Genomic DNA, 14,289 nt, shown 5'->3' on the forward strand with positions numbered 1-14,289 from the left:
TGCCCTGGCAGCCAGGAGGGAAATCCCTGTCCTGGGGGCATCAGGGAGGGGATTGTCCTGCTCTGCTCTGCCCTTGGCTGGCCTCACCTTGAATATTGGGGCAGTTTGGGGGGACAAAATGTAAGGAAGATGTTCAGCCATCAGAGAGTGTCCAAAGGAGGAAACAAAGATGGGGAAGGGCCTTGAGAGGAAGGCGTGTGAGGACACTGAGGGCACTTGGTGTGTTCAGCTGGAGAAGAGGAGACTGAGGGGAGACCTCACCGCAGTTAAAACTTCCTGGGCAGGGGCAGAGGAGGGGCAGGGACTGAGCTCTGCTCTGGAGGGACCAGGGACAGCACCCAGGGAATTGTGTCAGGGGGGTTTAGGCTGGGTATTACGAAGAGGTTCTTCCCCCAGAGGGTGGTTGGGCACTGCCCAGGCTCCCCAGGGCAGTGGGCACAGCCCCAAGGCTGCCAGAGCTCCAGGAGGGTTTGGATGATGCTCTGGGGCACAGGGGGTGACTCTTGGGGATGGGCCTGTGCAGGGCCAGGAGCTGGACTCGATGGTCCTTGTGGGTCCCTTCCAACTCAGGATATTCTGTGATTCTGTAAAAATACTCAAGGTCCATGTATCCTATAGCTGAACCACTGCTAAAAATCATGCCTGCAGGTCAAGACCTCTTGATTATGTAACTTGTATGTAAATGACTAACCAGTCCTAATAGAGGGGCTTTACTTGGGAAGTTTCTAAGTCTGAATTTCTGTGTGTAAATAATGCCACACAAAGTCCGGAGGGGTGCACTGGATTTGTGGAATACCACTGAGCACCCAGGCTTGCACAACTCTGAAATAAATAAACCTACTGACCTTTACTTCCACTGGGCAGACGATCATATGCAGCACCAAGAATAGGACTAGGTGCTTTCTTTCTCAAGGAAAGGTGGTGTCAGTCACGTTCAGGCCCCCAGTTCCAGCATTAGGAACCGAACTCCAACACTGAATAGGCACAGGGATTGCCACAACACAAAAGGTTCCAAGAGAGAAAGGAAACACTGGGGCTTGGTGCTGTCCTTCCCATGGAAAAGCACTGTCATTCCCATTCAGGGCCCCACCACCAAAATTTATGATACCACCTCCAATATTAAATACATCCGAGGGTTGTTCATACACAAAAGGTGCCAGGACAGAAAGGTCTTGCTGGCCTCTACCCCCATGGGGCAGATGATCATCTGCAGCAGCAATAGGAGGAATAGGCGTTTCCCTTCCCAAGGAAAGGTACTTTGATTCACTTTCTGGACCCAACCTCTGCAATTTGGAGCCGAGCTCCAAATCTGAGTATGTCCAGGGATTGCTCCTGTACAAAATGTGACAGGTCAGAAAGCTGTTACTGGCCTTCACTGTTTGTTGAGGAATACATTTAGTCCAGGTAGCTCAGCTTACAATCTGCAGATTGGGATGAAGATTGAACTCTGGGTGGGAGCAAAGAAGCTGTGAACTGAGACCTACAGCAGGAGCTGGGAATTGCTGACCTTTTGGGTAACAAAGGAGATGAAGACCGGTCATGACAGCGAGGGGGATGGACACAGACAGGGCAGCAGGAGCCAAAGACTTGGGAGGAAGAGCGAGACTTACACAGGTAGAGTGTGAGGGTATAAAAACCCAGGGGTTCCTTGGTTGGGGGAGCTCCTCAGAGGCACCAGCTCAAGGTGTTTCTGTGTTACTGCGCCATGAATAAACTGCTTTTTGGAATGAGATATCTGAGACTCTGCCATGGGAAACCTGGTCTGGAGGTGTGTCTGTGTGTGAGGAGCCAAGCGAGACCTGTCAGGTCACGGTGAAGGAGCTGCAGTGGCAGCAGTGAGAGTCCCTGGCCTTTGGGAGCGTGACTGCCAGGGAGGCTCGGGAACGGCCCCCTTGACACTCACCTCCCGTGGGCAGCCCATAACCCGCACCCGAAATACTGGGGGACGGCGCTCTCCTTCCCACGGAGGCGCAGTTACATTAATTACTCTCTCCACCGTGTCATTATGGGCTTGCTGCACAGCGGGGAGCGAACCCCGTTCTGTGCGGTAGCGCTGCTCTGCGCGCCCCCCTCACGCCATTGCCCCATTGCCGCCACTGCCCCCATTGCCTCATTGCCGCCACTGCCCCATGGCCGCCATCGCCCCATTGCCCCCATTGCTCCCATTGCCCCCATCGCTCCCATTGCCCCCATCGCCCCATGGCCGCCACTGCCCCATTGCCGCCATCGCCGCCGTCCCCCCGTCCCCCGGCGCTTCCCGCGGAAGGGGAGGGCGGCGGCGGCGGAAGCGGCGCCGGGCACTGATGGCGGCGCTGGCGCGGGCCCTGGTGAGCGAGGGACCGAGGGAGGGAGGGAGCGAGCGCTGGTGCTGAGGGGGCGAGCGCCGTGTGGGGCCGGGGCTGCTCCCCCCGCATCCCGAGGGGTGCCAGCGGGGGCTGCTCCCGCCGCCCTCCCCTCAGCCCCGCGGTGGTGTCTGGCGAAGCGGCGGGTCGAGCTTTTCCCCGCGGAGTTCGTGTTTGCAGAAGGGTTGTTGAGGGGCCGGAGCGTGTCCAGGGAAGGGCAGAGGAGCTGGGGAAGGGTCTGGAGCAGCAGGAGCTGCTGAGGGAGCTGCGAGGGAGAAAAGGAGGCTCAGAGGGGACCTTCTCGCCCTCTCCTCCTCCCTGACAGGAGCGGGGAGCCGGGGGGGGTCGGACTCTGCTCCCAGGGAACAAGGGACAGGAGGAGAGGACGCGGCCTCAAGCTGTGCCAGGGGAGGGTCAGGTTGGACACTAGGAGGAATTTCTGCACAGAAAGAGTGATTTAGACATTGGGATGGGCTGCCCAGGGAGGCGGTGGAGTCACTGTCCCCGGAGGCGTTTAAGGAAAGACTATTCATGTTACTCAGTGCCGTGGTCTGGTGTTGGGTCATCGGTTGGACTTGATCATCCTAGAGGTCTCTTCCAACCTAATTCACTCTGTGATTCTGTCGTGTGAGGGTCTGGGCTCCTGGTTGGGGCTGGAGACACGTGTCTGTCAGTGTGGGGCTCCTCTGGGCTCAGTGTGTTCTCTTCCTCGAGTTTCCCTTCTCATTTCAGGTGTTTGATACCAAGGATGATGTAAAGATTCCCATTCCTGTGTTACTGGTCAGGCCCTGGCACAGGTAGCCCAGGGCAGTGGTGGAGTCACCATCCCTGGAAGTGTTCAAGTGCCAGGTAGATGTGGCACTTGAGGACATGGGTTAGTGGTGGACCCACCAGTGCTGGGTTGATGGTTGGACTCGATTGGCTTTTCCAACCCTAGTGATTCAAATTGCAAGAGTTTGGATTCCTGTGAATGAGTGGATTTCTAATCACTCCACTCTTTTCTTCTTTCCCGTGCATTCGTGTGCGTTTTTCTTTCTATTGGCCTTTAAAGTCTCTGCAACAGAGCTCTTCTTTTTAGCATATAGTCTAGAAAAGGGAATTTTGTACCTGGGTCTGATCTTATGCCACCACACAAATACAGGGATGGCCAGCACTGCTAAGTGGGAAGAGATTTCCCAGGAACAGGAAAGGCCTTTGGCCAGAGGGCAATCTCCACTTGTGAAATGAATCCACTAAGTTCTCAGAGGTCAGGGTGTGGTTTTCACCGGCACAGTGAGCCCTGTCCTCTCCACTCTCAGGGTGAAAGCAGCCAAGCACAAACCTGCCCGAGTGCAGCTGAAGTGGAGCGAGCTTGAGTTCCTGCTTCCTCCTCCCATCCCTGCCCTTTCTCTGTGCTCCTGTCCTTGCTCTGTTGCCTGCAATTGCCTCCTCCAGCATTTTTCTTGGCCCCTATGATCCAAATTCTGGAGCAGCAGAACAGTGTCAACATAAAAACAGTTTTGTGGAGTTTTAAAGCATTAAAAAGGCAGTGGCCAGCAGACAGGGAGGGGGAAGCCAGGCAGGAGGGGAGCAGGGAGAGCAGTGGGAAAGCAGTGAGGCACCAGATGAGTTCAGCTGCCCGTGGAGCTGCACCCCCGGGGCAGGGTTTGCACTGAAAACCTGCTTCTGAAGGGGAAGGACTTGCCTCCTGGGCTTACCTGTCCCTGGGCAGCTCCTTGCCCAGCTGCTGCTGGCATTCATGTGGCAAAGTGAGCTGATTCAGTTTTTCAGCCTGAGCAGACATTACTCATTGGAGGGGAGGAGATGGAGTTATTTGCCATTTTGTGATCTGAAGTGCACTGCTCATCCCTGGCACCTCCCAGCACTTGTTGCTGCATTTGAATTTAGTGGTTGCCTACTTGTATAAAAATAAATCTTCAAACTTTCCGTGTCTCTTCTTTCTACTGGAAATAAGGAAAATTACTTTTGTTGTCTGTCTTCAAGCCTTCTTTGGAGCTCCTGGTGTGTGATATCGTCCTGATGATCGTCCAGGCATTTCAGCTCTACTCACTAATACTGCCACTAGGATAAAGCTGGTTTTTACCCAAGAGATCTTGATAAATAGCTTGTCTGCTACTTAAGGCTTTCCTGATGATTGCCAAGAGCATTTAGAAGACCATATAGTGATATTCTTCCATTGCCATCTCAACTAGTCTGCAGGCTGTTCCTGAGTAATCCTGTTCAGTTTAGGCTTGCTGCTTTTTCTCTCAGCCAAGCAAAAGTATCACTTGTAATTTGAAAAGAGGGTTGTGTTCTGTGAAGGGTGATGCTGGCTTAGACAAAATTCTTTAGCTCCTCGTGTTCTCTGCTTTCTGCTGGTATCTGTTTTCTTTGTTACTGGATTGTTTATCACATCTCAGCTTTTCAGTGTGCATATGCTTATTTTATGTTTTCGTATGTCTTTGTCCAGTTCTGTTGCAGTTGTGCTTTTCAACAGCTATAAACCACAGTATGTTCAAGATCTAAGCCATATCCCAGCCTGGGCATATTTTCCTTCTTATTACAGAGAAAAAGTCTCAAAAAAGTTGTGTCAGATCCTTGGAATCTTGTAATAATTGATTAAAAAAAAAGGTACCTTCTTTCTCACTGAAGTCTTTGTTAAACTGTTTATGTCAGGGCACTGGGTTACCTCAAGAAGTACTTTGTGGTACTGAACTGAAATGGTTTTTTGGATAGAAATATATTGTTTTCAAAATCTCACTTTCTGAGCAATGATGTTACTTTGAAAAAGCAGAAATTGAGTCATCTTGCTACAGTTGGAAATGAAGCTGTTTTTATTAGATAAAGGCAATCCCTTCTAATAATATATACATTATTTCCAGTATTAGTGTAGTGCACATATGAAGGAGGCAAATATTGTATGAACTTGAATATTGCAGAAAATGGAAGATGCAAAGAAAGTGCAGGCAAAGAAAACTCCATCTCTTTTCCATGTTACTGACATTTTCATAAAAGAAAATAATTATCTTCACTGAAATTTATTGGGACAATATGTGCTTTTGAAATACTAAAATTCTTAGCCATGCCTGAGTAAAGTAAGACAAAGATGCATAAAAGCTGTGAGTTGGATGGGGGCTTTTTGGAGCTCACTCTGTCAGTTGAAGAATGCTTCTTGAGCGTTTGAATTTATTGTATAGACTGAAAAATTGTGGTGTGGTTTTGTGATGTAGACAGCCCACCATTTCCTTCCACTCATCTGTTTCTGCCATCAGACTTGGGTTGGATACTTGTACTGGAAGGCAAAATATTTTTATAATCAAAATTTATACTCCTGTCAAGCACAAGTTGGGAGTTGAATCTAAGGATTGTTAGAGTATCCTGAGCTGGAAGGGACCCACAGGGATCATTGAGTTCAACTCTGGCCCTGCACAGACACCCCAACAATCCCACCCTGCCCTTCCAAACTCTCCTGGAGCTCTGGCAGCCTTGGTGCTGTGCCCACTGCCCTGGGGAGCCTGGTCAGTGCCAACCACCCTCTGGGGGAAGAACCTTTCCCTGAGATCCAACCTGACCCTGCCCTGACACAGCTCCTTGTTGTTCTTGTTGTATGAATGAATAAAACTTGTGGAAGCAGAAGAAGAGTTAAACTGTTTCTGCATATTTGGGTCCTTTTCTTCATTGCTCCTGTCCCTGTTGCAGAGCTGCCAGACTGGAGTAACTCAGTGGATAACAGGATGCAGTGGGTTGCTCCAGACCGCCGCAGTCCCGGGCCAGTGTAGACGGATGCTCTGCAGTATTTTCCAGGTATGATATCAGAGCATGTTAAACTGTGTAAACAAAAATGGAATGAGCTTAAATTGCTAAGAAAAAGTCATGTTTTTTCAATAAAGAGTCTTCCAAAAGTCTTCGCTGTGTATTGCTGAAATATCAAGGCACCTCTTAGAGCTCTCTGCTGCAGAAAGGGTGAGCTCCCACTTTGTTACGGGTCTTCATTCCGGCTGTGTCTTTTAATAGATCTAAGTTATTTAATTGTTTAATAGATCTAAATGATCTGTCTTGAGGAGATTAAGTGCAGAAGTCCAAATGCAGGTGTCACTTTTCCAAAGCAGCTTTTACAATCCAGTCACAATTGTAATTTCCAGCACCTTATTTTCCAGAACACTTTATAGAACGTCTCCACTGGACAGTGGCCTTGGACTTCCAAGTACTGATGGATGTTTACCGTGCTGAGCACAACATTTAGTGTTGTTCCAGTGGAAGCTCTGCAGTTTGGCTTCCAGCTGTGTGACAGCAGGCACAGTGTGCACAGTGTGCACAGACACCAGGGCATGTCTGTCCAGAGTAAATCAACTGGAGCATCATGTGGTAGCAGTTCATGAGAAAGGGGTGAAAAACATGTAGAAAATGGAGAGATGCCAGCTCTCAGAACAGAATTAGAGTCTGTCTCTCGGTGTTTCCTTCCTGCATTCAATGAAACACGAGGGGGTTAAGCCTCTTCTTCATCCTCCTTTATATCACAACTCGTGCCGTAGAGCCATGACATTCAGAATTAGAAATTCCCTGTAAGCTCTTTGGCTTGAGTGTCTTTTCTCAGAGAAGACCTTCCAGTTGTAGGAAGATTGCTGGTGATTTTGTGACACAACTCTACCATTAAAGCACAGTCCATAGCAAGTAACGTACGATGTTTGGAGGAGAGAGGGAAATGAGCAGTTGTGAAGTTATTGATGAAGTTGGGCTCAGTCTGAGCCACCAGTGCATTCAATACCTGTCTGGAGGTGACTGCTCTGAACAGCATATTTAGTTTGAGTTAATTTGTAGACAAGGTACTGCTAAGCTGGGGGTGCTGGGAGGCTGTGAGGGGTGTTTTGTTCAGGGTGCAGCTTCTTTCCTGGGGAGCCTGCTCACTCCTGCTTGAGAGTTTTCTCTGTTGTGCAGTAGCTCTGTGATACAAGTCATGTGCTCTGAAGTTATAGTGGTTGTAGTGGTAGCTTTTACCCTGTAAATTGTGTTTTCTCAAGTCCTTCCACAAAGACAATTAAACGGGCTATAAAGTTGTAGACAAAAATAGCATAAAGTCTGTTTGTCTGCAAGGTCGGGAAAAAGAAGTATTCTTCATTAAAAGACAAAACCATAGTTAAAAGTAGTGTAAGCAAGTGAAAGCAGACAGCCTGTGGTTTTTGAGTGGAGTGTTCTGCCAGTCCATTCCATCAGTACATTTATGGAACACTGGAAAATGAATGGTGTGGAGCATCAACCATGGACAGCTATTTTGTTTGTAACAGTTATGATAATAAATTTGTTGGGTTTTTGATAAAAAGTTTTTCAAGATTAGCCAAAACTAATTAGCAGACTAAAGGTGATTGGTGTAAAGCAAAGTCAATGACCTCTTAATTTTTTCCTTTTCTTTTCTTGTATCATTTTTCCCAGAGGCACAAGGCCGGCCCCTTCCGACTGTCCAGGTTCTGTCGAGGATTGATTCAAGCCAATGGAGCCACCACGCAGCAAAACAGATCCTTTTACAATACAAATAAGGTGAGAAGAGCTGGATGTTTTTATTGTTGGAGGGCACATGTGCTGGGGATTATACAGGGACAGGAGGCAAAAAACTGCCCAGAACATGTAGGAACTTTTCTCTAAGATATTTTAGTGTGGTGAGAACAATGGGTCCAGTCATTTGAGAAGGAATTCTGTTCCTTTCCAGAAAATGAGAGGCTGGCATAGGAAGGTGCAGTTACAGCTGGATTATCAGGGTGAAGGTTCCAGTGATAATCCTGAGGGCTTCCTTCCAATGAGGAAAGAAACTAAGTCAAGGGGAATAGTTATTGGTGTGCAGAGCAGATATTCCTTCTGTACATATTAGAAGTGACAGGATGTTTTCTGATTCTTTAGCTTGGGAGTAAAGTGTGATGATGGTTTTGGTATCTGCTAAACACTGAAAATTGTCAGGCAATCTACTAATAACAGCTAATTATTGTCTAATAATTTATTTACTGTTCACTTGTACTGTTTTGTTAATCTGTGGTCTATGTATCTTGTACATTTATTGTATTTTGTCTTGGAATAGAAGTTTTCTGGAGCGTGAATCAACTCCATAAGATTAGTTTACCACTTAAATTACGGGTGTCAGCATCCCTCAACTAATGATTATCCTGATTTGGATCTTGTTAAGCCAGTGTGAAGAAAATGGCAAAATGGAATGCATGCCTGAGAAATGATAGGACAGAAGAAAGAAGAAAGTTGGGGATTGATGGGTAAAACTTCCATGAAAGCAGCAATCCCAGTTTGCTATCTACCTAGTCATGTATTTTGCTGGTGTAGAGTTAGAGGTACATGCTAAGAAAGATTTAGAATTAGTTATTTTGACAGGATAGAAAAAATGAAGGAAAACAAGGAAATGTGTGCAAGGAAAGAAGCCCTGACTTCTCTTTACATTTAGTTCTTAACTAGAGGTTTTCCTTTCTTTAGTCTTGTTTTTCAGTGTTTTTCAGCTGGTGAGACAAACCAAACATCTTGCAGACAGGGAGATTGAGGCATGTCAAAAGGGGTTGCACAATTTATTGTGGCCAGAGCTAAAGGTGTAATCCAGGCTCTCAGACTGGTGCATCCCCCAGTCCCTGTTCCTGCCTGCGCTGCTCCCTGGTACCCACACAGGCAGCGTTTGCAGAGCAGCTCTGGGAGAGCAGTGGATGACCAGATCCAACAAACCAGGAGTGGCATGAAGATCTTCAAGGCAGGACTCAAGACTTGCTTTTGATGTATTGGAAAGGCCTAGGGGAAGGGTCCAAAGGTTGAAAGATGAATTGGGAAACTGGTTAAAATAGCCTTGGTGTAAGAAGCCAGGCAGGATTTATGACCAGAGAGGAAGCAGTTTACAGCAGAGTAGGTTCGAGGTGGGTTTTTGGACAGCAACTTCATTATTTTGAATAGAGAAGTACTTACTCATCTTTGAAATGTGAACTTGACTGTGCACTCCTGGTGGGAAAGTGGTTTGGAATTGATGGTGAGCCCCAGATGTTTCAGTTTATGTTTGGTGTCAAAATTAAGAAGATTGTTTGCTTTAAGCACTGCATTGAGCAGGAAAGGCAGCCTGAGGTGGGCTTATGTCCCTTGCAGTGTCTTGATGAGCTTGTTTTTTAGTGAGTTATACAACATACTTTTGAAGTTTTCTCTCTGAGTCATGGTTTAAGCCCAGCTGGCAACACAGAGCCACTCACTTGCTTCCCCCTCCTTGCCCTGATGATTCCTAGATACGATTTTATAGATGTTATAGGACTGTTTAGTTGCACTTGGCTGAACCAAACACTCCCTGTTTAAATCCCCTCTCCATCTCCTGAGCTAGTCCAGGCTGACTTGCAGAGGAATGAAGCAAGAATCACAGCATTTCTTAGGAAAAACCTGCTTGCTGGCCAGTCATTGTGTCAGTGATGAGCTAACAGCAGTTGAATTGAGATAATTTTGGTTTTTAACTTCCTCTGTGCAATGAAAGACCTGTGCTGAGGGAGGCTTCCTAATGCACTTGTACATAAGAGGCCTGTGGTGAAGTTCTGCCTGGATTCTCTAGAGGTTCAGTGTGGTTGTAATTCCTGTGGAGGAGCTGAAGGTTGAGTTAGTGAGTTTGGTGTGGCAGTTATTGGACACAGGTTCTGCACTGAGCAATTCCTGTCATTGCCTGGCTGGGGGAGGATTATGGAGTTACAATGCAAGGTTAGGAGTCATTTGTAGTGTAGAGGAGGGTATTGCATGGGATATTCTTGAAGAGGAGGTGCTGAAAATTGGTTTAAATATTCACATACTGCCGGTAGACTCAGGGGGTCCATCACATGTGGCAGGGGGTGGGACGTGCCTTTGCAGACACTTTTGTTCTGGATGGTGAGAGGGGACATGGTGAACAGTTTTGACAATCAGAGAAGGATCTGAGTACCCCAGGAGGTCCTGGGCAGTGTGAGACTGTCTGAGGGGGTGACAGACAGATTCTGAAATGGTGCTGAGTGTGTTTCTCCCTATTTCTCTGGATACTGGGCATGGTGGGGTTTGAGCCTTTAACAGTGGACAGTGCACAGGGGCAAAGTGTTTTATCTCAAATGCTCAGGCCTGACTGTGGATTATGATCAGGGATGCATTAGGTCTCAAAGCTACAGTTTTTGTCACCTTTACAGTGAGTTTTTAATTAAGTATAGCAACTGGTGCAGGATATGGGTCTGTATTTTAATATGCATTTATGTATCATTCATGCCATTTCAAAAATCATTATATTAGTGCTAGGAAAGCTATAGAGAATGATCAGCAATGGGAAAAGCTTTCTCTATGAGAATAGGCTATTTTAGGACCCTTCTAAACTAGAGGGATGGGCATGTGTATGATACTGGCCTATAAAAGTCAAAAGACTGAAAAGTGGAATACAAAATGGTTGTTTGCAGGTTCTTATAGGAAAATTGGGAGCATCCAGGGAAATCAGTCATAGAATAGTTTGGGTTGGAAGGGACCTTTAAAGGTCCCTAGTCCAAATGACAAGGTTGGATTTAAAACAGGCACAGTTTTTACATCCTTAAACCCTGAAACCTCAGCGTACCACACCTTTGTGTTGTGGAGGTTAAACAGTTTCAAACACTGGGGTACTGAAGGTGCATCCAGTTGGAGCTGCCAAAAATGACTGGATACATTTTCTAGTGTGGGAATGTCTGTCAAAAGCTGGACAGGTACAGCCCAGGAATCTTGGGGGGTGTGTGCTGTTTCTCTGCTTTCCTGTCTTCTCCAAGGAGCTGCTCCTGCTCCTTGTTGGAGTTGGCAGCCTGGTCTCATTGTTCTGGCCATGTGTGGCAGCCCTGGTGATGCTAAATTACTTCCTTGCTAAGAAAATCTTTTTCTTAGTATGTTGATGTGTTAGGAGGAAATGTTTAGGGTAAAATGCCAGCAGCTTAAAACAGTTTAACATTTCTTTGGTCAGGGAACTTTCTCAGATTGTAATGGCTCTCAGCTGTGTTTCCTCGAGTGTATGTGGGAGATTCATGTGCAAAAAATGGGTTAAAAATAGAGTAATTTGTTGATAGCTAAAGGTCTATACTGCAGAGTTAATTCATGGAAATGATTTGCTGGAGTACCAGTGGTAATTCCTGATGGCTGATTGCTGCTGCCAGGGTGCTCAGAGGCAGAATGCCAGGAGGTTTTCTTACCAGTTGTGCTGATTAGGGTTGGGGTAGTGTTAATTTTCTTCCCAGTAGCTGGTATGGGCTGTGGTTTGGATGTGTGCTGGAAACAGTCCTGATAACAGGGATGTTTTAGTTCCTGCTGAGCAGGGCTGGCACAGAGCTGAGGCCTTTTCTGCTCCTCACCCCACCAGGGGAATAGCTGGGGGTGCACAAGGATCCCATCTGACCCCAGGGACATTCCAGACCATGTGGCATCATTCTCACACACAGAGCTGTGGGGAGGAGGAGGAAGGGGAGATGTTTGGAGGGATGGTGTTTGCCTTCCCAAGTCACCATTACTGTGATGGAGCCTGGCTGTCCTGGGGATGGCTGAACCTGCCTCCCATGGGAAGGGGGGAATGAATTCCTTGTGCTGCTTTGCTTGTGTGTGTGGTTTCTCATTAACTAATTAAACCGCATTTACCTCAACCCACGAGTTTTCTCACTTTTACCCTCACAGTTCTCTCCCCCATCCCCAGTTACCCCTGGGGTTAAGCTACAGCATCAGCCCAGGGGTGTTTAAGGTGTAGAGTTGGTCTGGAAGAGAATATTTATCTTCATGTTTGCAGGCACTGCAAGTCCTTGGGGAATAAATGCTTTAGTGATGTAGGTTTTCTGCAAGTACCACATTGTTTAGCTGAAGGGGAATAACAATCTGAGGGAGCTTTTTGGTGAGAGCAGTGGGTTTGTGTAGCTTCACTGGTTTTAAAATGGAGCTGATGGTTTCTATAATGTGTAATTACTCTAGGATATGATATACCTGTGAGAGGAAGAGAGGGAATGTAAAAGGTTTGCTTTATTTACTCTCTCTCTGTGATTCGTTTGCTTGGTTTTTGTGCAAAAAACTTAAATGCAATTAAAGACACAGACCTAGAAAGAATGTGGGAGTCTAAGATAGGAGCCACATTTTGGAAAGCAGGTTTCTCTACAAACTATTTGAATGTAAGCTGCCAGTGGGATGGTTTTATCACAGTGGTTTGCAGTGTTTACATTCATAAACAGAAGAACGTCACATAGGAAAACCAGGGTAATATTTTCAGAGAAGGCCTAAATATGTGTTTGTTTAGTTGAAAAAAGACAGTAAACAAAAAACCTAAAATTCCCTATTAAATCTGTGTCTTTTCTAACTAAAATGATTTGTCAGATTTAATTGCTGAGACTGAAATATGTGCTATTTCAATTTTACAGCATCTTTCTGCAAAAGATTCCTTGCATCCATCTGAAGAGAAAGTGGGTGCTTTCACAAGGATAATAGAAGCAATGGGGTTCACAGGACCACTCAAGTACAGCAGATGGGTAAAGCAGTCATTTAATAATTCTTTTGGTTGTTTGATTGTTCTAAAAAGCAGACAAAAAACTGCACATTTTTTTCTTGTGATAGGAATAGTACTTAGTGGAAAATTGTTAATTACCTGTTTTCTGATGTAAGGAATAATAATCCATAGCTTGAACCTCCCTTGATCTGTCCACTGCCATCATTGACACAGGTACCAATATTGCTTTTGGTTTGTGTGGTCTAAAGCCTTCTTGAATTTCTTCAAATATTTGATTTTTTCATTTCATTTGTGCACCAAAAACCACCGTAACAGCCTTACCATGCAAGTCAAACACCCACATAGTCCATCATCTTACCCCTAATAATGACCAATTGCTGTAAATTAGAAAGAATTCGATTGCAGGTAAAGCACATTGTGATATTTGTCTCATGTGCTCCTTGAGCTTCCACCAGTTTCAGGGCTTCCTGCATGAAAACAGACATTTTTGGTATAATATTTATTGATTTTTCTTCTGTAAATTGGTCCAGTTGCACTTGGAACTCTTGTTTGTAGCTTCCATAGCCTTCAGTATCAGGGATTTCCATAGCCTGAGGCACCACTGGGGGAAGAAGTACAGTTGGTTTTAGTTGATGCCTTTTAATTTTGTAGTTAGAAAAAAAAAGGTTATTATTCTGTCTTTGGAGCTTTTATTCACATTCTGCCTTCCACTGATGATTTTATAGACCTGTATATTATATAATATCTGTGCCTTTCTCTGCAGTGAGAAGGCTGAGTCTGACTTGTTTCTTTTATTGAGGCTCTTCCATGTTTTGATTTTTGTTGCCCTTCTCTGAGCCTCTTCCAGGGTTCTGTGTTTCTGGGGCTGGAGGGTCTCCCAAGCAGTCAGGAGGGAGATATGGTGTGTTGCTGTTCAAGACACTGCTCAGTGGTAGTTGACCAGGTCAAAGTCACAAATAGGTCCTTCCCTTTATCCTTTTCTTTTTAAATAGCCCTTTCATAAAGCAGGTGTTAACACTGACTAAATGAGAGCAGTTCAGTAAGAAACACCTTCACTTCCTTAGGCAGAAGGAAAAACATGAAATTCATAATTTCTTTTCTCTGAACTAGAAGAGAGTATAAAAGAGTGAGGGGAAAAGGCAGCTTGAAGGAAGGACTGAGCCCAATTGTGTTGCAATTAAAATCAGTTCTTCAAATAGAAAAAAATTAAAAATAATAAAAATGTTAAGGTGCTTTGAATATCTGCAGGGCAGAGTGCACCTCCTCCGAGACTGATCTGAAACTGTTGCTGATTGCATCTTGCTCCTCAGACAGTGTAAAGCAAAGATAACTGACCCATAAGAGGCTTAGGTATTTTGGTTTAAATCAGTTGCTTTAATCAGGTGATGCTAAACCTCATGAGAGTGTAGTTTCTCTCCCATGTGCTTGTGTACATATTGTTGTAATAAAGATTCTTATTAGCTCTAAGTGTTGATTCAGAGTTCTCCTTAATTGCTGCTCTTTACTGCC

The 14,289-nt window shown here is 45.7% G+C and overlaps 1 protein-coding gene across 2 annotated transcripts in view; it reads left to right on the forward strand.

Moving 5' to 3' along the window:
* The first annotated feature begins 2,272 nt into the window (after window positions 1–2,272).
* The window catches only part of LOC113981210 (ubiquinol-cytochrome-c reductase complex assembly factor 1), a 49,861-nt gene continuing 37,844 nt past the window's right edge, over window positions 2,273–14,289 (forward strand). For both annotated transcript variants that reach the window (XM_027708498.1, XM_027708499.1), the window contains exons 1-4: window positions 2,273–2,327; window positions 6,021–6,125; window positions 7,749–7,853; window positions 12,695–12,802. In XM_027708498.1, coding sequence (XP_027564299.1) covers window positions 2,304–2,327; window positions 6,021–6,125; window positions 7,749–7,853; window positions 12,695–12,802 — 342 coding nt within the window. In that variant the 5' untranslated portion in view covers window positions 2,273–2,303. The remainder of the gene's footprint in view (window positions 2,328–6,020; window positions 6,126–7,748; window positions 7,854–12,694; window positions 12,803–14,289) is intronic.

This window comes from Neopelma chrysocephalum, unplaced genomic scaffold, assembly GCF_003984885.1.
Source record: "Neopelma chrysocephalum unplaced genomic scaffold, ASM398488v2 Primary Assembly neopelma1_96250, whole genome shotgun sequence".
Classification (NCBI taxonomy): domain Eukaryota; kingdom Metazoa; phylum Chordata; class Aves; order Passeriformes; family Pipridae; genus Neopelma; species Neopelma chrysocephalum.